This window comes from Trichosurus vulpecula, chromosome 5 (genome assembly GCF_011100635.1).
Source record: "Trichosurus vulpecula isolate mTriVul1 chromosome 5, mTriVul1.pri, whole genome shotgun sequence".
NCBI lineage: Eukaryota > Metazoa > Chordata > Mammalia > Diprotodontia > Phalangeridae > Trichosurus > Trichosurus vulpecula.
Window position 1 is genome coordinate 105102780 of NC_050577.1, and position 22987 is coordinate 105125766.

Below are 22987 nucleotides of genomic sequence, written 5' to 3' on the forward strand. Positions count from 1 at the left end.
TGGGATCCATCTGCATTTTGATGACCTTGTTAGGCCATAAGAGTTAGCAGACTCCCCAGTGCCTAGAAAGATTTATTAGGGAGATAAGGCCTCTCTTAAATTGTGCAAGGACAATCTCTTAGTATTTACCCAAGAGCTAATGGCATAGAAAATGACAATCCTTTCCTTTTAATTATAGTGATTTATTTTCAGACTGACAGCTGAGAGAGGAAAGCTAAATTCCCAAACTTAACTAAAGAACATAGACAGAGAATTTAAGCAGATATAGAATCAATTACAATATGAAATCAATACAATGTAGAAACAATTACAAAGCAGAATTAATTTGAATGTTTTACCTTCTTCCCCTCAGAATCCCATTCATACAAAACCATTCATTCTTAAATGGTGAACATTAACTTTCTTAAAGAGCTAATGCCTGGAAAAGATTCTCTCTCCAGTTTAGTGACCATAGGAGACTTAATGGAGTTTATAGAACAAGACCATGGGTTTGGAGTGACACACCCAGGGCTGTGGCTCCATTCTAGTCCAGGAAAGTACTTACCTTTGGTCTCTCCATCATCCCAAAACAGTTCTCCTCTAGCTTCCCCATTGTCATCAAGGGCAATGATGAGACCAAGAGGATTCTGTCGGCTGCAGAAAAAGAAGATCAAGTTCAAGGACTAAAGATCTTGATCTAATAAACATTGGCACATTATCTAGGAATAACGCCATCAGAAATTTTTCTACAGAAGTGAAAAAGGTTGTTAGCACCAGGAAATCTGGTTTCTATTATAGTACAGTGGAAAGAGGGTTGGATTTCAGGTCAGAAGTACTGATTTCTGGGGCAGCTAGGTGGCGCAGTGAGTAGAGCACCAGCCCTGGAGTCAGGAGGACCTGAGTACAAACCCAGCCTCAGACACTTGACACATATACTAGCTATGTGACCTTGGGCAAGTCATGTGAGCCCAATTGCCCTGCCCAAAAAAAAAAAAAGAAGTACTGATTTCCAATCATGGATCTGCCACTTGCTGTTTGACCTTTGACAAGTTCCTTATCCTTTCTAAGATTGTTCCTCTGCTGCAAAATGAGAATTATACCTATATCTACCTTAAAGAGCTGCTATGGGGAAAGTTCTCAGTAAACCTCAAAAATTCTAGATCTGGGAGCAACCAAAACCAAACAGGCCATCTAGTCTAGATATAAATGAGGAAACTAAGGCTCTGAAAGATTAAGTGACTTACAAAGGTCACACAAGTAAACAGGGAAAATGGGATTTGAACCTCGATCTTCTTACTCCAAAATTAGTTTTTATACCAAGCTACCTCCTATAGCTATAGAATTATACATTGTAAGCCCGTTCGTTAACATAGAAAATAGCAAAAAAAAAAGCCTCCCATTGCAATTAATCCAGCTACCCAAGTTATTGTCATAAATACAAACTGAAAGTCAGCTCATAAAAACAATTCACTAGATGTGAGTGTACATGCATGGTTTGTTTTGAAATGAGAAATCAAATTTTATTTTTCAACTAGTTAGGTTTGTGATCCCTAAGTCATTGTTGGTATGTTTAGGACTTCAAAGGGAATAGAAAAAGCCTTCAGAGAGGAGACAGTCAGATATTTTCCTAATTTTGATAAAGGGGGAAAAGCTGTATTCTGGAAATTGTGGGTCAAAAACATTGATGCTCATCCCTGGCCATATTTCAAAATAAATTATTTACATTATCTCCTGAGCTACCCATTTACTTCCCATGTCTTATTAATTCTTCCAAGTCATGACCATTAGTTAAAACAGATGAAAACACCAACTGTACCACTCCCCAAATACTTCAATTTTTTATCTAAAACAAAGTGTCTTGAAAGATATTCCAGAGTTCTTCTTACTGTTTCATTCATTCCTATACATATCAGTTGAAATGGTATCAGCTCTCTAGTGAAGGCTTTCAGGGTCTCTTTGCTCTTGGATTCATGCTCAAGAAGAAAATCCATCAGATTTGCTTTGTTAGGTCTATACTTCTCTTGTGCCTCCCAGTAGACCAATGATATGTCTTTCTTTGTAAATGGGAAATAGTAATAGGATTTCTTCTTTTTGTTAGAACCTATGGGGTAAGCTTTAGTGTTCTCTGAACTATGAGAATAGCATTGCTCCTTCAAAATGCTGGAAATTGGCCTCTAAAGCAACTTTATAGTTCCACAGGCCCAGAATTTCTTCTCTCTGGTTTTCTTCAGTCACATTTTCAATCTACCCACATCTTAATAATGACTTTCCCCCAGCTCCTCAAAATGATTTTTCTTTTCACTTGCTTCCCTGGAGCACCCCACTTTCCCTCCTCCCATCCACTGTGAGAATTTTTCACCCTTTTCAGTAAACTGAAATAAGGAGTTCCTCAAGCTTTCTTTCCTGCTCTAGCCAGAAGACCACCTTAAACTCACAATAGATATAAATAGATCAACTCAACCAGAAGAGAAATTATAACTGTCCATTCTGTTCTCATTTGTAAGACCACTAGCTGACCACGTAGTCCTCCTTGGTTTCCTTAGTAAACTTGACTTTTGTCTTGCCACTAGAATTTAATGACAACAGAGGGAAGAGTGAGGGTGATGACTTTTCAAAGCTCTGCCTCATTTAAACCACCCTCATAATATCATTGGTCCTCTTTGAGAACAAAGGACAAGCAACAAATAAACAAAACAAAACTTCCTAGTAACCTCACTTTTTTGTGATGATTTTGGATCGTAATTGTATATGTAAAGGTTGTTCTAACTTAACTGCAAAGCATCCTTCCTCCTCTGTTAGCCTGCTATTGTGGGTAGCAGTTAGGAATATGTAAACTATATTTTTTAGAACATCCATGCTTACAAGTAATTTATGCTCTACAACATTCTGCTTACCTGTTCCCACTTATTTCTATACCTGTCTCCAAGTGTTCCTAGATCCAGAAACCTTTTATTTTTAGCCCCAACATAAGACAACTATATTTATAATCTACAGTTTATATATACAATGACATATACACACATGTGTGTGTATGAACACACCCCTATTTGTTTGTACCGTTATTGCTTAATGCAACCATTTGGCCTATACATTATTGTCATTTTAGAATCTCCCTCAGGCTGTTTCCCCAGCTCTCCTTGCAAATTATTCCTTGCTATTTCAAGTATAGGGACATAGCTCCCATAAATCTCCACCAGAATATTATTGCTCTGCAGTTTTCAGAACCATCAGACAGACTTAATGCAAAAATAGAAAAGCTCATATAATCACAGTTGGTAGATATATTTAACTAACTCATGGCTCTTGACAGCCATAAATGCTTATCAGCCTGTAATGCCATACTTATTCAAGATAATTAAGCATCAAAGGACCCCACAAGTCACAAGAAGGCCATACGATTAAGGGAAGTGGTGGGAAGCCCAATCTAAGGCACCAGTACTGCTGAAAAACCACACTGAGAGTTGATCACATAAATTCAATTGCTGATATTCTTTGGGAGAAAAAAAATAATTCTCTAAACTAAGTAAGTAGACCTGCTAAAAATCTATTAGAAAAATTTTTTTATAATTTTTTTCAAATTGAAGTTGTAAAGCAAAGTAACTTGTAAAAATCATTTTTTCCTCATTTTCAAGAATGGGAGGAAAATGACACTTTCCCAATGGTATGTCATCTAACAGAGGAAAAAAAAGGAACATTGGTTTCCATGGAGTAATACTGCCACCTTGAGGATTTTTAGGATATTGCCCCTAAACACTTTTTAAAAGATCTATCTGTGATTACTGCTGTATACCACTTCTAGATGAATCTTCTTTGAACATGACTATCAAGTCATACTTCATCACTCAAAAGTTTTCAATGGCTTCCCGCTTCCTTCATATTCAAGTCTAAACTGCATTTGCCATACTTCCAAGGTCCTCTCCTCAAATTCCAAACTAACTCTCCAACCTACCCCCAACTCCCTTCTATCGGCTAGACTAGCTTAGCTCTCCTACTAGGACTTGTATGTCCTAATTCATTGATCATTACACCATGCAATAGCATCTTCTACAAGAGTTGTGGGCAGAAAGATGCTAAAGCTTAACAGATAGAGTGCCAGGCCTTTTGTTAGGAAGACTCCTCTTCCTGAGTTCAAACCTGGCCTCAGACTCTTACTAGCTGTGTGATCTTGGGCAAGTCACTTAACCCTGTTTTCCTCACCTTCCTTATATGTAAAATGAACTAGAGAAGGAAATGACAAACCATCCCAGTATCTTTGCCAAGAAAACACCAGATGGGGTCACAAAGAGTTGGACACAACAAAAAACAACTGAACCACAACAAAAATAAGAGTTGTAGTTAGTGATAAGGAAGCTCAAAGATGAGAGAGGAAAGGCCATAGGAGCATAGGTTCATAGAACTTGAAGCATAAAGACTGATGACTTAATTAAGACAAAAAAATAGAACCATGGCTTTAGAGGTAGGGACCTTAGAGATCACCTAGTCAAACCCCATTCATTGCACAGAAGAAGAAACTGAGGCTCATAGAGGTTAACGGATTTGTACACAGTAAATGGCTAACCTATGATCCGGTCCTTTGACCCCAATTCAAGCCTTTGAATTTCTACAGTGCCACACACTGTGTCTGATGCAGGGCTTCTTAAACTTTTTCCACTTGTGATCCCTATCAGTGCTTCTTAAACGTGCTACTAGATGAAGTATCGAGCCAATAAATTGCTCATAAAAAACCAATACTGAATGTCAATAATCAATGACAAATCTGTTGATTAGGCCCCTCCTTCCACCTACTCACTGAACCACTCATTGGGATGAAGGAGCTACAGTGCCCTTTTCAAGATGATGTACACAACTATGCAGGGAAATGGCTGGCCAAGAACAAATCCTCGAAATGGGACTAGCCTTCAACATCGTACCTGGCTACTGTGGTGATGGCTGGCTGCTGCGTGGGGAAAATATAGCCCCCTCGAAGATGGAGTCCAATTTTGTCTGGTGGAAGTGACATCTCAACACTTTGTTTTCTCCACGATGTTTGGCCACTCTAATTGGTACAGAAGCAAGAGTAGGTTGCATTAAGAAGAGAGTCACCTCTCAGTTGTGAATTGTCCATGCTCCACGCCCTATCCTTCCATTCAGTGGAGTCCCAGGCTTTGGCATAAAGACTATGATGCCAGTGTCATCTTGTTATCATACTGGAGAAACTAAGACATTGTGGGGTTACCATACTCAGAGAGGTTAGTATAATCTGATTCCCACCACCGATCTAATAACCATAATGTAATAACCATTTTGCAAAGATGGGAGACAAAAGACATGAAACATTGCATATACACTGCCAAACTTGGGTGAAATTAAGTTTTGGTGAACAGCCCCTTTTCCTCTTATTTTTTGTTTTAAAAATGGATCTATGGGGAAAGGAGAAAGGGATAGATTTGGAAATTGGTAGAAACAAAAGATAAATTTTTCAAGATATTCCTCTTCTACCATTCTTAGTTTCTTAGTTAAGCTCAGCTTAATCATTATGAACAGGATTTAAGATCCATAATCAGTAATTCATCACCATCACTGGATTGTCTGCTCTAAGATCAAAGAGATACCATGCCTTCTCTGCCCCACGCCCACCCCTACCTCCCTCTCTCCCACCCTCCCATCCCCCATCCCAGCTTCATTCAGTGAAATCTCATGGAATCTCAGTGCAAACACTGTAGTGCCTATTGGTCGGCTGGTTTTTGGTGAACCATTTCCCCCCACCAACCCCAAGCACCTTTCTCTTTTTCCCTCTCTATTTGTTGTTATAAAAAAGTGTCTTGCTAGGTAGGTGAGATATGTATTCAGAAATAAATGTGATGTAAAACCAAAAGATTCATATTTTTTTAAAAGAAAAAATAACACTAGGAGCTATCTCAAGGGCAGAGTTGGCTGAATTTCTCTCACAGTTCCATTCTCCTACTCCTACCCCTATCTCCCAGGAAGCCCTGTTTAAGAAACTGTGTTCACCAGGGAACCCGTGGATAATCAAATCTACTTACTGTTTCATAGTCGTACCAGATAGCATCAGGCATATATGCTGTCACAGTCTCAGCCCCCTGAAAAGAAAGCAAAACATTACACTTCATATCCCTGAGATGAAAAGCCTCCCCTAACCCACTTCCCAACCACCCCTTCCCTTTCTCCCTACTCCCTGCTGAAGCGGGAATGTTCTCTCCACTCAGCAATCCAAAGCATCCACATATAGATTGCACCCTATATTAACAATAGAAGCAACTTCAGGGAAGTAATGAGGGCAGTCCTCCAAGGGTGAGGTTGAGAAAGTGGAAATCCCAAGCAAATTGAAGATTTGTCATCAGAATTTGGCTAACAGAATCAAATGAGATGATATTTGTAAAGCATTTAGCACAGTGCCTGGCACATAGGAGGTGCTTAATAAATGTTGACTGATTGATTAGTTCCCAGAAGAGCAGGAGGAGGGGCTGAAGAAAATACTGAGTCCCTAAGAAAAAACTTACCTCATCCAAAACTGGAGTGATGAGAAGCCCAGGCCCCCACAGAAACTGTCTATATACATCCCAGGTGGAACTGTCATCATAGAACCTAAGAACCAGAGACAAGAGGGGTAATTAACATCACTTCTTATTGCCAGTATTGCTCAAGAATTCCGTTACTGTGTGGCATCACAAGGGAAAACAAATGGGACCAACTCTAAGCAAAATACCAAAGTATGTCATTGGGTACCCGTTACCACCCTGTTCAGAGGTCCTAGGTGCTCCCACCCCCTCCCCCAGTCTCCTGTTGCATTACCTATCTAGGCAGTGTCCCTTACAGTAAGTATCGCTCTGTTAGCATCCTCCCCCCAACTCACTCTCTTATCCCCACTAACCCACAAAAATTTTCAACTGACTGTTAGAGCAAATAGATTTGATTAAACTAATTCAAACACAAAAAAGTCAATGACTTCAAATGTATAATTGATATTATGTTGCTTGCCATCTCAATGGGTTGAGGAGGGACTGGAAGGCGGGATTGAAAATAAAATGAAATGAAGCAAAAAAGTGAAATTTCAAAAAAATTTTAAATGAATGTTTAAAATAAATAGATTTTTTTAAAATATGAATGACTGAGTCACCTCTCTCAAAGATATTTGAATTTTAATAAGGTAGACTAGTAGATGATCCTAGAGAAAGCAACATCTTAACTTAAAAGGAATAAATCTCTAGTGCTGTAAAATAAGTTTCCACATCAGACTGATAAAGGAGAAATTTTCAAGCAGGGGTCTTTCCTAGCACACTTTATATTAAACTGTTTCCCCATGTGGGACCAGTGAACCCAGATTAAAAAGCCTTGTTCATGTGTTCTATTGGCAAAGTAGCCTATGGAACATGTCCATATGTGACAATTTGCACACAAGTGCCACCCTTATTTAAATGGAACGTTGTTCAGTTGTCTTCAGTCACATCCAGTTCTATACAACCTGATTTGGTATTTTCTTGCAGAGATATTGAAGTGGTTTGCCATTTCTTTCTCCAGCTCATTTTACAGATGAGGAAACTGAGGCAAACAGGGTGAAGTTACTTGCCCAAGGTGACACAACTACTAAGTGTCTGAGGCCAGATTTGAATTCACGAAGATGAGTCTTCCTGACTCAGGCATTTTATCCACCGTACTACCTAATGGAATTTCATGGAATATGATCAGCATAACCTACACAAGTGTGCCCATGTCACTTGCCTGCTCAAAAATCCTCTGTTGGTTGTAGGATAAAGTAGTCTATCAATTTAGGCCCTCCCAATCAATGATATGCCTATGTGTTAGTCAAGCTAGGAAATTCCTGCTGAAATCCAATTTAAAAACCACTTGGTCAATGTCAAATTTGATATATGTTTGAAAAAAGGAAAAGCTGTACATAGTAGGTTCAGTGCTTCACATTTAATCCTTTTTTCTGTTTTCTATGTCTAAAAATATAGTTTAATTTTGGTGATGACTTCCAAGTTCATAATAATCTATCCATCTATTTTGTAAAAGAAATCACTTGATAATCCCAGGAATTGCTTTCAGTTTTTACCCAAACATTTGGTACTATGTAGACCCGGTTAGAGCTGAACAAGTTTTAATATATCAGAACTCAAAATGGAAATCAGGAAACTCACTCATGTAGAAGGGGCCGGGCTACAGTGTCCCCCCGAGTGTGAGCTCGGAAGAAGAGGGTGTAGAGATAGGGCAGCAGGGTATAGCGGATGTTCAGGTAGTATCTGGAGGTATTCAAGAGAAGAGAATCTTCCCCAAATGCAGCAGGATCCTGGTCCTAAGAACAAAAAAGACAAGGTGTCTGTCATTACAGATTGCAAAACATGAAAACGTGCAGTGTACCTTCTGTGTGAAATACTCATGTTCCAAAATACTGGTCTTGAGCAAGCCTAGAACACAAAGCAGAAGCTACAGATGTTATGACCAATTATATACCAAAAAGAAAAAAAAAATTTAGGTCAAAAAAAGTTAAGTAATTGGCTTGGAGTTCTCTATCTCTGGATTCCAGGCATTTTCAATGACTTTGCCCATGCCTGGAATACTCTCCCTCCCTCCTTATATCAGACTCCTGGCTTCCTTGAAGTCCCAACCAAAATCCCATATCATACAAGAAGCCTTTCTAGATTCCCCTTAATTCTAGTACTTTCCCTCTATTGTTGTTTTTCAGTCATTTCAGTCATGTCTGACTCTTCATGACCCCATCGGGGTTTTTCTTGGCGAAGATACTGGAGTGGTTTGCCATTTCCTTCTCCAGCTCATTTTACGGTTGAGGAAACTAAAGCAAACAGGGTTAAGTGAGTTGCTTAGGGTCACACAGCAAGTATCAAAGGCCAGATTTGAAGTCAGATCTTCCAGACAACAGGCCTAGCACTCTTATCCACTGTGCCACCCAGCTGCCCCCTTCCCTCTATTGGTTATCACTAATTTATCCTGTACATAGTTGTTTTCCTATTGTATCCCCCCTTGAGCTTCTTGATAGCAGAGACTGTTTTCTGCCTTTGTATCCCCAGCACTTGGCACAGAGCCTGGCACATAGTAGGTGCTTAATAATGTTTATTGGCCAACTTTCACTCTTCCTCTGTTGTCTCCTTTTTTGTTGTTGTTTCTTCCCATTTGAGTACATTGCCTTTTCATAAAATCCCCAAAACAGCTGAATGGCACCATGGAAATCATTATCTAGTCAAATCCTTCATTTTACAAATTAGGAAACTGAATAGTTGGCCTACCCTCTTCCTATCCTTGTGCCTGTGATCAAGAAGAGAAAGCCCGCTACTTCAAATTCTTCATCACCCATTGGCTTCTCAGCTTCCTAATACTTCATTTCTGGCCTCAATTCTCCCCCCAAACTGCCCTCTCCAAAGTCTCCAAGCACCAAAGCATTGACCTTTCTCTGCCCTCATACTCTTGCAGCAATTATCACTGATGTATTAAAGCAGATGCTATAAGGAATGTTGCAGAGAGCATTTCTGGATGAGGTAGGAGATGCAACTAGATGACCTTTACAGCAAGGCCAACTCTGAAATTCTATGACTGAATTAGGACAATGGCAATAAGTATGAAGAAACTAGTAATAGAGCCAATTTATCCCCTCATGAATTAGTAATAATAGCCATGTACTTTAAGATTTTCAAAGTGTTTTACAGATATTATCTGGGGAAATCACTTTGATGGCTGTGTGGAGTTTGAAATGGTGGTGGTGGTGGTAAATTTGAGGAAATGGGACCAATTAGGAGGCTATTGTAATAGTCCAGATGAGATCTGTTAGGAGTCTAAAGTAAGGTGGTGGCAATATGAATAGAGAGAAGATGGATATGAGAGCTGATGTAGTTAGAAACAATATTTACTTACATATTTGGGGGTGGGTGTGTGTAGGATATATAGGATAGTAGGAAGTAGTAGTATGTAGGAAGTATGCAGGATAGCACTAAGGTTGTAGTATGTAGGAAGTAGTAGTATGTAGGGAAGTGTGTAGGATAGCACTAAGGTTGTAGTATGTAGGAAGTAGTAGTATGTAGGAAGGATGCAGGATAGCACTAAGGTTGTAGTATGTAGGAAGTATGCAGGATAGCACTAAGGTTGTAGTATGTAGGAAGTAGTAGTATGTAGGAAGGATGCAGGATAGCACTAAGGTTGTAGTATGTAGGAAGTATGCAGAATAGCACTAAGGTTGTAGTATGTAGGAAGTAGTAGTATGTAGGAAGGATGCAGGATAGCACTAAGGTTGTAGTATGTAGGAAGTAGTAGTATGTAGGGAAGTGTGTAGGATAGCACTAAGGTTGTAGTATGTAGGAAGTATGCAGGAAGTAGTAGTATGTAGGAAGGATGCAGGATAACACTAACGTTGTAAACATGGGTGACTAGAAGGATGATAATGTTCTTAACAGAAACAGGGGAATGTGAAAGATAGAAGAGAACGGAATAAGCATTTACACAACACCTACTATGTGCCAGGTACTAAGTGCTTTACAAACATTATCTCATTCGGACCTCACAACAACCCTGAAAGATAGGTATTATTATTATTATCCCTGTTTTCCACTTGAAGAAGATGAGTCAAGACCCTGCGTCCAGGGTCACACAGCTAGGAAGTATTCGAGGTCAGATCTGAACTCAGGCCCTCTTGATTCCAGCCCCTGAATTCTATCCACTGCACCCTGACAGGATTAGCTCTGATGCTGTCTACAGGGTCATTTTCTTTTTTAAGTTAGCCCAAAGGAAACAGAATATAATAAATGAGCTTCAATGAACAAACACTATGGTGGAGAAATTAGCCTCTCCTAATTTATCCCAAATTGCTCTTGATAACATCTCTTCAGAAGTTTACCTTGTAGCCTTGACCGTTATGATTCCTAGAAAATGGATAAAATGCCCCAAGCTGCATCCACCGCCTGCATAGTTCTTCTGAGGCATCATCAGCATAACCACAGATGTCAGGGCCCACCTGGAATCATCACAAATTATGGATATGGGTCATTTTTGGCCATAAGTTTTTTGTTTTGTTTTAGACTTTTTTTTTAGCATTCTCACTACACTTTTATCATTTTGTTCCTGCCTAACAGTGATCCCTGTGATGTAAGCATATTTCACTCGCAACATTTTTTCCTGACTCCCATTATGATAAAGATGACATCTCGGCACTTGAACTTTGCTAGATTCTTCTAGAAATCAACTCAAACTAGAAATAAAGGAGGATCCTGGCCAATATCGATTTGGATGAAACATTTATTCCCAATAGAGAAGCTTGCAGCTTTCTGGAGGTGATGCTCTCCATAGTCTATGCTTGGTGGAAAGGTGGAAGTGAGGTCTTACCATAGGGATACCAAACAGGTTGAACTCAAGCATGCCAGGTATAGACCAACGAAGGTCATTCCATGTGGCTGCGTTGTCCCCCAGCCAATGGGCTGCAAATTTGCCCGACCCGGCAAAGGTAGAGCGTGTCACAATAAAGCTTCTTTTATCAGGGAAGACAGTTTTTACAGCCCTGCAAAGAAAAAATGAAGAGATAGGTAGCTGAACAGTTTTGCTCACCTTCAGGGATTGAGCGAAATAATGTTGATTCTGATTTTATCAATTTCAATTAATTTCAAAAACAAAAACAAAAACCCTGCAGGCCTACATTGACACAAGTATAAATTTTTGGTTTTGTCCAGGCCTGTGATTTCATTGTTGTAAAGACTCCTTAGTGAAGAAACTTCCTTTACAACACACATTGGCAATTGATCCGTAAATTCTCATTTTAGAAAGATGTCTGCGTCAACAAAAGATTAAGGAACTCATTAAGTCATTTTTCAGTAGTATCCAAGTCTTCATTGACCCCATTTGGGGTTTTCTTGGCAAAAATACTGAAATGGTTCGCCATTTCCTTCTCCAGCTCATTTCATAGGTGAAGAAGCTAAGGCAAACAGGGTTAAGTGACTCACCCAGGGTCACGCAGCTAGTAAGCTTCTGAAGCCAGATTTGGACTCAGGAAGAGCAGACTTCCTCTCTAAGCCCTAGAACTCTGTGCACAATGGCACTGCCTAGCGCCCTTTTAAGGGACTTGCCCAGGGTCATATGAAAGGAAAGAAGGAACCAAATTCTCCAGAATCACACTGCTAATATCTGAGGTCGCATTTGAACTCAGGTCTTCCTGACCCCGGACCCAGCATTCTCTCTCCTATGTCACCTAGCTGCCTTTTTTTTATCCACAGGGCTAGCAGACGTCAAATGCCGGACTTAAAGCCACATCATTCTGACTCTGAGGCCACCTCTGTAGCAATTGTAATTTGCTGCCTCTTAGAGATAGAGATAGAAAGAGAGGTCAGAGTTCAGAGACAGAGCCAGAAACAAGAATCTTGTACGGAATGTTGTTTTAAACAAGTAGGGCACTGGCCAGGATTTACAAATAACTCTGTCAAATAGGAACTCTCCTTATAATGACATCAGCTATATGCTTCCATTGGCTTTGTATAGACCCAGACATAGTCCTTGAATTCGTGTGGTTTATGACCTTAGGAGATAGAAGAGATTTTTGAATGACTGAATATTAAATATTCACCTTGAGTTAATGAAATACTCGAGGGATTAGGAGAAAGAAATGTCTTCCATTCCCAAGATTCACACAGAGAGACAGAATATTGCTACTACTAACACTCACTTCTCTGATTCATTTCCTTGTTCTTGGGAGTTTCAGGGAAAAGAAAAGGACAAAGGGGGGGGATTTTTTTTAGGGGAGGATTTCTTGCCATTGATTCATTTCCAAAGTTTGAAGAATTCTTCAGGGCCTTGAGCCTAAACTAGTGCCACAGGGACCTTGGATAAAGTGAACCAAAGTGTCCTTCTCTGAGTCAACAATTGTATTTCATTGCCCGCTTCAAAGACTAGATTAAAAAGTGAAGCCAAATAAAAAGCCCTGCTTGACAAAATTATTTCCAAATCCTGGTTGCTTTCCTACTTCTCTAAAATGACATTCTGCCCAAGATTCTTGTCCTTTGCTGCTGGTTGCCATGGGATCTGACCCGTGCGCCAGTCACTCCACTGGGATGCCAGAGGACCAGAACTATGGATCCTGGTGGCCTTTTAAAATTCTCCCCCTTGATGATGCTCTTTGCCCTAGGTCTTTCTTGACTGTTATATTTATTCAAACTGGGATGTTCAATCATTCAAAAGGCCACTGACAAGGTGCTAGATCAAAGGTTATTTATAACTTTAATAATTCAATACCAAATGGGGAAATGATTTACCATAGAAGAGGAAATGATGAGAGAAAGAGATCAAAGATTAGTGATAAGGATCAGTCTTTCCCCAGTAGAAATGTTTCTTTATCCTTAACATTAGCTCCCTCTCTCTAACCATACCATTCTTGAAGCCAAACATTCCTCCATTCCACAACAAATTATTTAAATTAATGAATACTTTGGATATACTAGGTCATTAACATTTTTCCTTTTTTTTTTCCAACCAGCTCCTCTGCCCCCTAAATCATATTCCTAAAAAATTGAAATTCTTCAGCTCTCCATACACCCTAAGTCTCTGGTACCACATACTACAGGTGAGGGCACATTAGCAAACAAGTGGAAGCTGCTACCATGGGTGTTTCAATGAACACGATTTGATGAATGCTGCCCTTACCCTTCTGTTGCGATCGCCATGGAGTAGCCATACAGATTGTGGACATCATAGTGTCTGCCCCAGTGCTGAACTGCATCCATGCAAAGGGTCTTAGTAGGCAAAAACTGGTCCAGTATTCCTAAGAGGGAAAGAGGAAGCAATCGATGAAAGCCTAGATCATTATGACATTGGTCAGTCTCCAAAGCATAATCCAAAATTCAAGTCCTCAGGAAAGTTTAGTGCTATGTAATTTTAAAATATGATGCTGCTTGTAGCAGAAACAACACTGGATCTAGAGTCAGGAGAGGTGGGTTTGCCTGAGCCCCACCTTTGCTATTTAATGTCATAGGATTAAGATCGTAGGATAAAATCACTAAGATCATAGGATTACAGAGTTTAGAGTTGGAAAAGATGTTAGAGACCAGCCAAATCTAATCTACTAATTTAACAGATGAAGAAAATGTGGCTCGAGGGGTTAAATGATTTGCCCGGGGTCATATACCATGGGTAACTCCCTTAATCTTTCTGATTCTCAATATCTTTACCTGTAAACCAGGGACAATAACACCTGTACTATTTAGCTTGCTGAGTGGTTTTGAGGACATAACATATCAAATGTACACAAAGTTCTTCATAAGCAACAACGCAGCATAAAACTATGAATTGTCGTTCCTATTATTATCATCATTGCTATCCCCCCAATATCATTTCTGCATATCTGCAGCAGTGGAGAGCTGCACTGAGACATCCACACTCTCCCACCTAGAACCTCTTCTGTGTTTGTTGAATCAGGAGTCTAGGTTGGAGTTATAGTCTATGTTTGTGGGACTAAGCAAAACCAACTAGTCCTAGAAGGGAACCCATAATGTGATCACGTGGATCAGCATATAAAGGGCTATGATTGGTGTCAGGAAGACCTGAGTTCAAATTCAGCCTCAGACATTTATTAACTGTGTGACCCTGGGCAAATCACTTATCCTCTGTCTACCTCAGTTTCATCAACTATAAAAAAAAAAGTATCATAATAGCACCTACTTCTCAGGGTTTTTGTGAGGATCAAATGAGATAATATTTGTAAAATGCTTAGCCCAGTAGCAAGTACTTAATGAATACTTGTTCCCTTCTTACCCCTCTGACCTCCACCCCCACCCTGGCTTTATCCTTATTACAACCATTCTCATATCAATGGGTAAAATGAGGTTCAAGGCATTTAGATGGTTCAGCAGACAGACCACTGGACCTGGAATCAGGAAGACCTGAATTTAAATCTGGCCTCATTCATTTACTAGCTGCGTGACCCTGGACAAGTCAGTTAACCTCTGTTTGCTTTAATCTACTGGAGAAGGAAATGGCAAACCACTCCAGTTTCTTTGCCAAGAATACCCCATTGACAATATATTTGGCCCATGGGGTCACAAAGAGTCAGATACCACTGGATGACTGAAGAACAACAGTACGGTCATAGTCAGATAAATAAAAAAAAAAACTCGGCAAAAGCTTGAATTACCCATTCCATTGGGCATTTATAAGGCAAATACCTTCTCCAAACAATTATCTATCTCACTAGCACATAATTATAATTACAGGTGACTTTCTGGGCAAAGGTGACAGAAGGGATATATTAGGTAATGTAGGTGAAATAAAAACAAAAGATAGCAATAGAAGTTTATTTGAAAAACAAATCTATACCAATCATTTGGCACTTTATATATGTTTCCATGCACTGTTATTAGTCTTTTTATATCTGGGTTCTGCCTGCTACAAGAATAGTCACTGTATCTTATACCTCTCTCTATGTTCCCAGAACCCGCCATGATCCCTCAAACCTAAGTGCTCAATTCAGCACTCCTGAATGGTCTTGAAACTGCCAAATCTGATGGCCTTTGCCCAGTATTCATCCTCCTTTGCCACAACAGCTCTTCCTCATTGTTATTATTTGTTGGTGAGGATGATGATGATGATGATGATAACTAAAAAACTCGCTCTCCTCGCTTTCTTGACACTATATTCTCCTAGGTCTCTTCTAGCTTCTCACTAACCGTTCATTTCTAGTATCATCTTTGGTTCCATTCAGACTTCTGAATACAGGCATTGACTAAGGTTCTGCCCTTGACCCTCTTTTCTCTTCTCTGTACTTCTTTTCCTCAGTGGTAGGAGTAGTTAAAAAAAAAAAAGAAAAAAGAAAAACCCCTTGACCTAGAGTCAGAACTGAATTCAGGTCCTGGTTGAAATGCTCATTTACTGTGCAACTTTGGACAAACTACTTCACCAACCTGGATCTTTCCTTGTTTGTAAGATACGAAAGTCCCTTCCAGGTTTATTATCATTTTCACAGTTCAACTATCATCTCCATGTAGATAATGTCCAAGTCTATATCCCTAGTAGTGACTTCTCTTCTGAGCACCCATGTCACTTCTCCCGCTGCTTGAAGGATAACTGTACCTGCGGGTCTGGCTATTACCTCAAATTTAGTGTATATAAAATGGAGATCACCTCATCGTCCCAAGTCATATTCACCTCCTGCCTTTCCTGTTTCTCTTAAGTATACCACAGTCTGCCCTTCACTCATCCTCCTTCTTCCTCTCTATCCCTCTTCCAATAACAACAATTAGTAGCAGTAGTAGTAGTAGTAGTAGTAATAGTAGTAGCAATAGTAGTAGTAGTAATAGTAGTAGTAGTAGCAATAGTGGTAGTAGTAGTTGTTGTTGTTGTAGCTAGTATTTATGTAGCATTCTAAGGTTTACAAATTGCTTTGCAAGTATTATCTCATTACATCCTCACAACAATCCTGAGAGGTAGATGCTTGTATAATTCTCATTTTACAGAAGAGGAAACTGAGGCACAAAGCCAGTAAGTGACTTGTAGAGGGTCACATAACTAGTATAAGTCTGAGACAAGATTTGAACTCAAGTCTTCCTAACTCCAGGTCCAGTGCTCTATCTGCCAGTCAGTCATTAAATATTCATCTACTGATATCTCCCCATTGCTCTTCTCTCCATTTCCTCCTCCCCACTGCCCACACCCTAATCTAAGCCATTATTCCCTCTTGCCTAAATTATTGCCGATCTCCATTCTTTCTCCTTCAATCTGTCCTATACATCATGAACAGATTAATTTTCCTAAAAAATTATTGTGAATACATCACAGCCAGCTGCAACAAAAATCAATGGCTCCCCATTATCTAAGGAATAATAGGACACTCAAGGCCCTATCTGATCTTACTCTGATAGTACTTAGTCTTCCTGATTAATTTCCTATAATTCTCCTACATAATAGATTCACCTGCAAGGGGCCTATCACCTCCTTTTGGCTACAACAGAGCATGGCATGGTGGCAAGGGTACTTGGCTTAGACTCAAACATCTGGATTTAGTCTCAGTATCCATCACTCACTAACAGCTTTGGGTAAGTCACTTAACCTATCTGAGCCTCTGCTTCTCCATCTGTAAAATGGGCTGAAAAACACACTCCTACTACCTACCTCGGACAAAACTGCTTTATAAATTGTAAAATGTTACCCAAATATAAGCTATGATAATGACAATGATTACAATCACCATCATTATTTTACAATTTAGTTCTATGGGTTAGGGCTTCCTGCACTTAGCAAAGGATGAAAACTAGCCCACATTCTCCTTTCTTCGTGCACACTTATGCCTAATTCCATTAACAGAAGAGGTTCCCAACCGTCCTTGTACAATTCAGAATGACAAGCACATCTGGCTAGTTAACAGTCAACATCCCATCCAAAGGACCAGCCCCATGACTTACTAGGAGTAAATGGCGGATAGTTCAGGTTGCTATTGGAGCATCCCGTAGATGAACCATCAACGAAGTTGGAGGGTTCGTTCATATCCTAGAGAGACAAAATGGAGAAATAGAAAGCATAAGGCATGACTAGTGAAACTTCTATTTTGTACTTATTTGCTTTATTTTTTTTAAAGAAATCAGGGGAATCACCCAGTTAATTATACTCTTCAATCATGACCTGTGGGTCTCATGGACCTCATGTGAAATGGATTTCCAACTGCAATCTCTACCTATCTAGGTAATGGCTTCCTTTGTTCTTTTGAACATAATATCTGCTGTATTCTCCCTCGGCGTTGTTCAGTCATTTCAGTCATGTCTGACTCTTCATGACCCATCTGGGGGTTTTCTTAACAAAGATACTAGAGTGTTTTCACCATTTCCTTCTTCAGCTCATTTTACAGATGAGGAAACTGAGGCAAACAGGGTTACGTGACTTCCCCAGGGTCACACAGCTAGTAAGTGTCTGAGGCCAGATTTCAAGTCAGGAAAATGGGTCTTCCTGACTCCAAGCCCAGCACTCTACCTGTTATGCTGCCTAGTGACCCTTAATCTACATGAGGTAAGACATACACCTAACTATTAAGAAGGAGTTTGTTAGTTTTCTTATTTTTTCCACAGAAGATAATGAAACTATAGGAGCACAGTGCAGCGGAACAAACCCAAGGCTAAAGAAACAGGAGACTAGAGTGGGGGGTGGGGGGCGTGAAATGAATCCCGGCTCTGCCGCAGTCAAGCTGTGGGACTTCCAATGAATTATTTTACCCCCATTTCCTTATTTGTGCGGGGGGTTGGCTTAAAAGGTTTCTGGTGGCTCTGTTTTCTCTAAAAGCAAATAAAAACTCTTTTTTGCAAATCCCTTCACAGCCTAGCTACAATCCACCTTTCCAGACTTTTAATGCACCAAAACTTCAGAAAGGGGCTCAACCACTCTATACTCCAGCTAAACTTTTCTTGTTGCTTTTGCAAGGGGCTGAAGGTGCCTTCTCCCATTGGTGAGTTCTTGCCCATTTTTGGGAAGGGATCACAAACCAGCCTTACCTCATTCTCCCAGCTTAAATACCTGCTCCCACATAGATGCTTCCTTTCCTCCACTCCCTGTTCCATCCCTGACTTTTAGATGGCCTTTTGTGTATTGTCTTCCTCCATCAGAATGGGCAAAAACCATCTCCTTTTTTGCTTGTATTAATATCCCCAGTGTCTAGTACATGGTCAGTGCATAATAAATGCTTCTTGACCAACTGTTGCTCACACACAACATCCAATCTCCCGTCTCTATTCCATCCATTATGCCAGGAATGTACTCCCTTCCTCTCCTCTGCCTCTTAGAATACCTAGATTCCTTCAAAGCTCAATCTCAAATATTTCCTTCTACATGAAGCTTTCCCTAATCTTCTCCACCAGGTTCTAATGCCTCCCCCTTAAATACCTTACATCTACTTAGTATATATTCTGTATGTATCTGTTTGTGCCCCCATTCTTTCACACAATAGAAAAATAAGCTCCTTAAGGGCAGAACCTGGTGCATTCCTGCATCTAGCACAGTGGCACAGTGGATAGAGGTCTGGGAGTACAGCCTGAGATACTTCCTAGCTACCTGGGTCAACCTGGGCGAATTCACTTAATCCTATTTGCCTCAGTTTCCTCATCTGTAAAATGAGTTGGAGAAGGAAATGGCAAATGATTCCACTATCTCTGCCAAGAATACCCCAAAAGGGGTCACAAAGAGTCAGACACTACTGAAAAACAACTAAACTTAAAAACTGTCTAGAACAGGGGTCTAACAACCCAGGGCTTAAAAAAATACTGATTTTTGATTCTCAAGGCTCTTCCAGGTCTGATTCTGCCTAAGCTATTTATCTCAACAACATTATTTGAAAAGTTACTAGAAGACATGTAATCCTCTCCTCTTTTCCACCTATCTTTTCCTCTTCTCTTCTCTACCACTTGAAATATAAAAATATAAAAGGAGAAAATATTTCAACATTTTGAATATTGTTTCCCTCAACAGCCCCATCCTGATGACTCACAATCCAGATTCCATCAAACTTTATCTCCTCGTAGAAAAGTCTGAACTCTTCTGCCCACCACTGGACACACTTCGGATTGGTATAGTCCGGAAAGACTGTCTTGCCTGGCCATACCTGCAGCAGAGAAAGGAATTCAGTGACAATGAATGAAAACATATTGGAAGGAAACACAGCAGCACTCAGAAAAGGACTAAAAAAACTAAATGTTTGATTATACTCTTGAATGGACCCAAGGTCACTTCAGGTTGGAGCACAAAGCATTCTATCAAACTTTTCAAATATTATCTGGTAGTAGCCAAACAGCCCAACAAAACACATTTCATGGCCGAAGAAGGGAAGAAAGAAGTGGGTAGGTTTGCTGTGAAAGTCAGACAAAGAAACTATCATTTCAGTATGTAACAGCTGAATTAATTCAAATTTCCTCATACTCCAACTCAGATTGCATAAAAGGAGACATTAAAGAAGGCATAATCCCCTCGAAGGCAGGGATTATTTCATGTTTGTATTTTTATCTCCAGCACCCGACACAATACTTGGCACATAGTAGCTACTCATTTATTGAATAATTGATTGAGGACTACAAACAAGAATAATGATAAGACTCCCACCCAGAGATGCAGTGCTAAGTTTTTCCAGTGTTCATTTAATAATTAATACTGATTCATTTCATGCATTAAGGCTAGAGAACCCATCTATTCATTCCTTGTTGACTCCTTATTATGTTCCATCCAGGAATAGTAATGATAGCCGACATTGACATCGTCCTTACTAGGTACCAGGCATTGTGTGAAGCAAGCACTTTACAATGACTCTCTCATCTGATCCTCACAACAACCCTGGGAGGGAGATGCTATTTTACAAATGAGGAAATTGAGGTAGATGGTGGTTAAGTAACTTGCCCAGGGTCACACAGCTAATAAGTAACTGAGGCTGAATCTAGACTCACATCTTCTCGACCGCAGGCCCAGTACTCTATCCATCGAACCACCTAGTTGCCCCAAACCTTGTAAAAACGCTTCTTAATTTCCCTAAACTCACCCTTTCAGCAAAAGACCTAATCTCTCACTTTCCAGAGCTGGTTGAGTGTGAACAACTGGTGAGACTGCCCCTTGTACATTTTCAATTCAAAATATCATTCAATAAATATTCACTAAGTGCCTACAGGGGAGAAAGGGAGGGAACGAGCATTTATTAAGCACCTACTATGTACCAGGCATTGTCCTAAGTGCTTTACAAATATTATCACATTTGATCCTCACAACAACGCTGGGAGGTAGGTGCTATTATTATCTCCAATTTTACAATTTAGGAAACTGAGGCAGAGGTTAAATGACTTGCCTACATCGTGTAGCTATTAAGTGTCTTAGAACAAATTTGAACTCAGGTCTTCCTGATTTCCAGCTATGTGCACAAAGATAAAGGACATCACAGTCCTTGACCTCAGAGGGGATGGCCTACGCAAATGAACAAGTGGTGAAAGAATCCAAGATGGAAACAGGGAAGAGTTAGTTCAATTTCTCAAATATATGAAAGGGAGGAGAGTGAAATTAGGCTAGAAAGGAAAGCTCAAGTCATGGTATGGATGGCCTTAAATACCAATCTAAAGAGAAATACTAATGTGTTTTACCAGCAGTGACATAATCAAGCTTGTACTTTATGACTACTCTGGCAGCTATGTGAAGGATGAATTGGAAAGGCAAGAGATTAATTCAATAAAAACTGCTGAGAAAACTGGAAAACAGTCTGAGAGAAATTAGGTTTTAACTAACATCTCATACTATGTACAAAGAGAAACTCCAGATGTAAAGACCCAGATGTAAAAAGTCACATCCTATACAAATCAGAGGAGCAAGGAAGGCAATACCTTTTGAACAATGACCAAACAAGTGATAGAGAGGATCACAAAAGATGAAATGGACAGTTTTCATAAGTGCTTAGCATAGTGCCAGACACATAGCGGGCATTCCTAATCTTGTCTTCCTTTCTTTTCTTTACATACAAATAAAAAGAATTTTCTACATCAACAATATCTGTGAAGTTTAAAACTAGAAGAGACTTAAGGGGGAAGAAATTCATGCAGAAAATTTAAAGGTCTGATACCGATATATTGAAAGTTCATTCAAATATATGAGAACAAGAGCCGTTCCCCAATAAATAGTCAAAGGATGGCAACAGAACATTTTGAAAGTAAGAAATCCAAGCTATCATTAACCATACAAAAAATGTTCCAATCACTAATAATAAGAAAAATATATATTAAAGCAATTCCGGGGTTCTTACACTCATTGAATGGGCAAAAATCTGTTAAAAATAAAAGGAAAATTAGGGTTGTTGGAGACGCTTTAGTAAGAAAGGCACATTAATAATGGAGCTGTGGATCCCAGAACAGCCATTCTGGAAAATAATTGGGAACTGAAACCAAAAAATCACTAAAGGCTTTACTCAAAGAAATTGAAGAAAATGATATATATGTGCAAAAATACGTATAGAACCTTTTTGTAGTAGGCAAAGAACAATAAATTGAGGGGGTGTTCACCAATTGATGAATGACAGAACAAATTGTGACATATGAATGTAATAGAATATTATTGCATCATAAGAAATTATGAAAGAGACCATTTCAGAGAAACCCAGAAATGAAAAGGATCAAAGTAAACAGAAATAAGGAGAAAAATTTCTAACATAACAACATTTAAAGCAAAACAATTTTGAAAGACTTAAGAACTTTGACCAATGCAATAACCACTACTCTCTAAGACTGAGGATGAAGCAAGGTATCCATTTCATGACATAAAGGTGGATGGAAGCAAATGCAGAAAGCAACATATGGATTTTTAGCCAGGGCCAACATATGAAACGTTTTGCATAACTGTGCTAATTTGTTCCAAGAATTTTGTTTCTCTTTTTTTCCATAGGAGGAGGAGAAATTTGAGATAAAAAGTAGGACTAGAGTAAATGTTGACAAAAAGAAAAAGTCATTAAAACTTATTTTTTACTGTACAGAAGAGAACAGAAGGATATTCAAAAGAAAACACAGGATAGGCTTGAAAGTGCTATGTCGAATTTGGCATATACCTTTAAAAAAAAGGAAGCTGTATCAACTAGATATTCACAGATTCCTATACAATCAACTTTTTCCCTCTGTTTTATTGTGCTCATAAAAGTACTGTGGGGTTTCGTTATTTGTTTGTGTGGGGGTGGGATTATTAAGTGCAGAATTTTTAAAACATTTTAAAAAAAGACAGACTGAAAGCACACCAGTTAGGGGTCAGAAATTCATCACTTCAAAATTTCTGGTAATTTCATTCATCCTTCTACAAAGTAGAATTAATCAGAGGTAGCTAAATGGCACAAAGAGAGCAGCAGACCTGTAGGCAGGAAGACCTGAGTTCAAATCCACTCTCAGACTTTTTAACTGTGTAACACTGAGTTAAGATGCTTAACCTTTGTCTGCCTCAGTTTCCTCATCTGTTAAATGAGAATACTTCCAGAGGCTTTTGTGGAAATCAAATAAGATAATATTTGTAAAGTGTTTTAAACACCTTAAAGCACTATATAAATGTTACT

At 39.4% G+C, this 22987-nt stretch overlaps 1 protein-coding gene across 1 annotated transcript in view; it reads right to left on the reverse strand.

The window, feature by feature from the left end:
- LOC118851010 overlaps window positions 1–22987 on the reverse strand; it is a 269319-nt gene that overhangs the window by 216325 nt on the left and 30007 nt on the right. The window contains exons 12-21 of the mRNA XM_036760604.1: window positions 19421–19534; window positions 17355–17439; window positions 13606–13723; window positions 11305–11476; window positions 10820–10936; window positions 8118–8272; window positions 6480–6564; window positions 6003–6059; window positions 4890–5014; window positions 545–633 (exon numbers count right to left, since the gene is read on the reverse strand). Of these exons, the coding sequence (XP_036616499.1) occupies window positions 545–633; window positions 4890–5014; window positions 6003–6059; window positions 6480–6564; window positions 8118–8272; window positions 10820–10936; window positions 11305–11476; window positions 13606–13723; window positions 17355–17439; window positions 19421–19534 (1117 nt within the window). The remainder of the gene's footprint in view (window positions 1–544; window positions 634–4889; window positions 5015–6002; window positions 6060–6479; window positions 6565–8117; window positions 8273–10819; window positions 10937–11304; window positions 11477–13605; window positions 13724–17354; window positions 17440–19420; window positions 19535–22987) is intronic.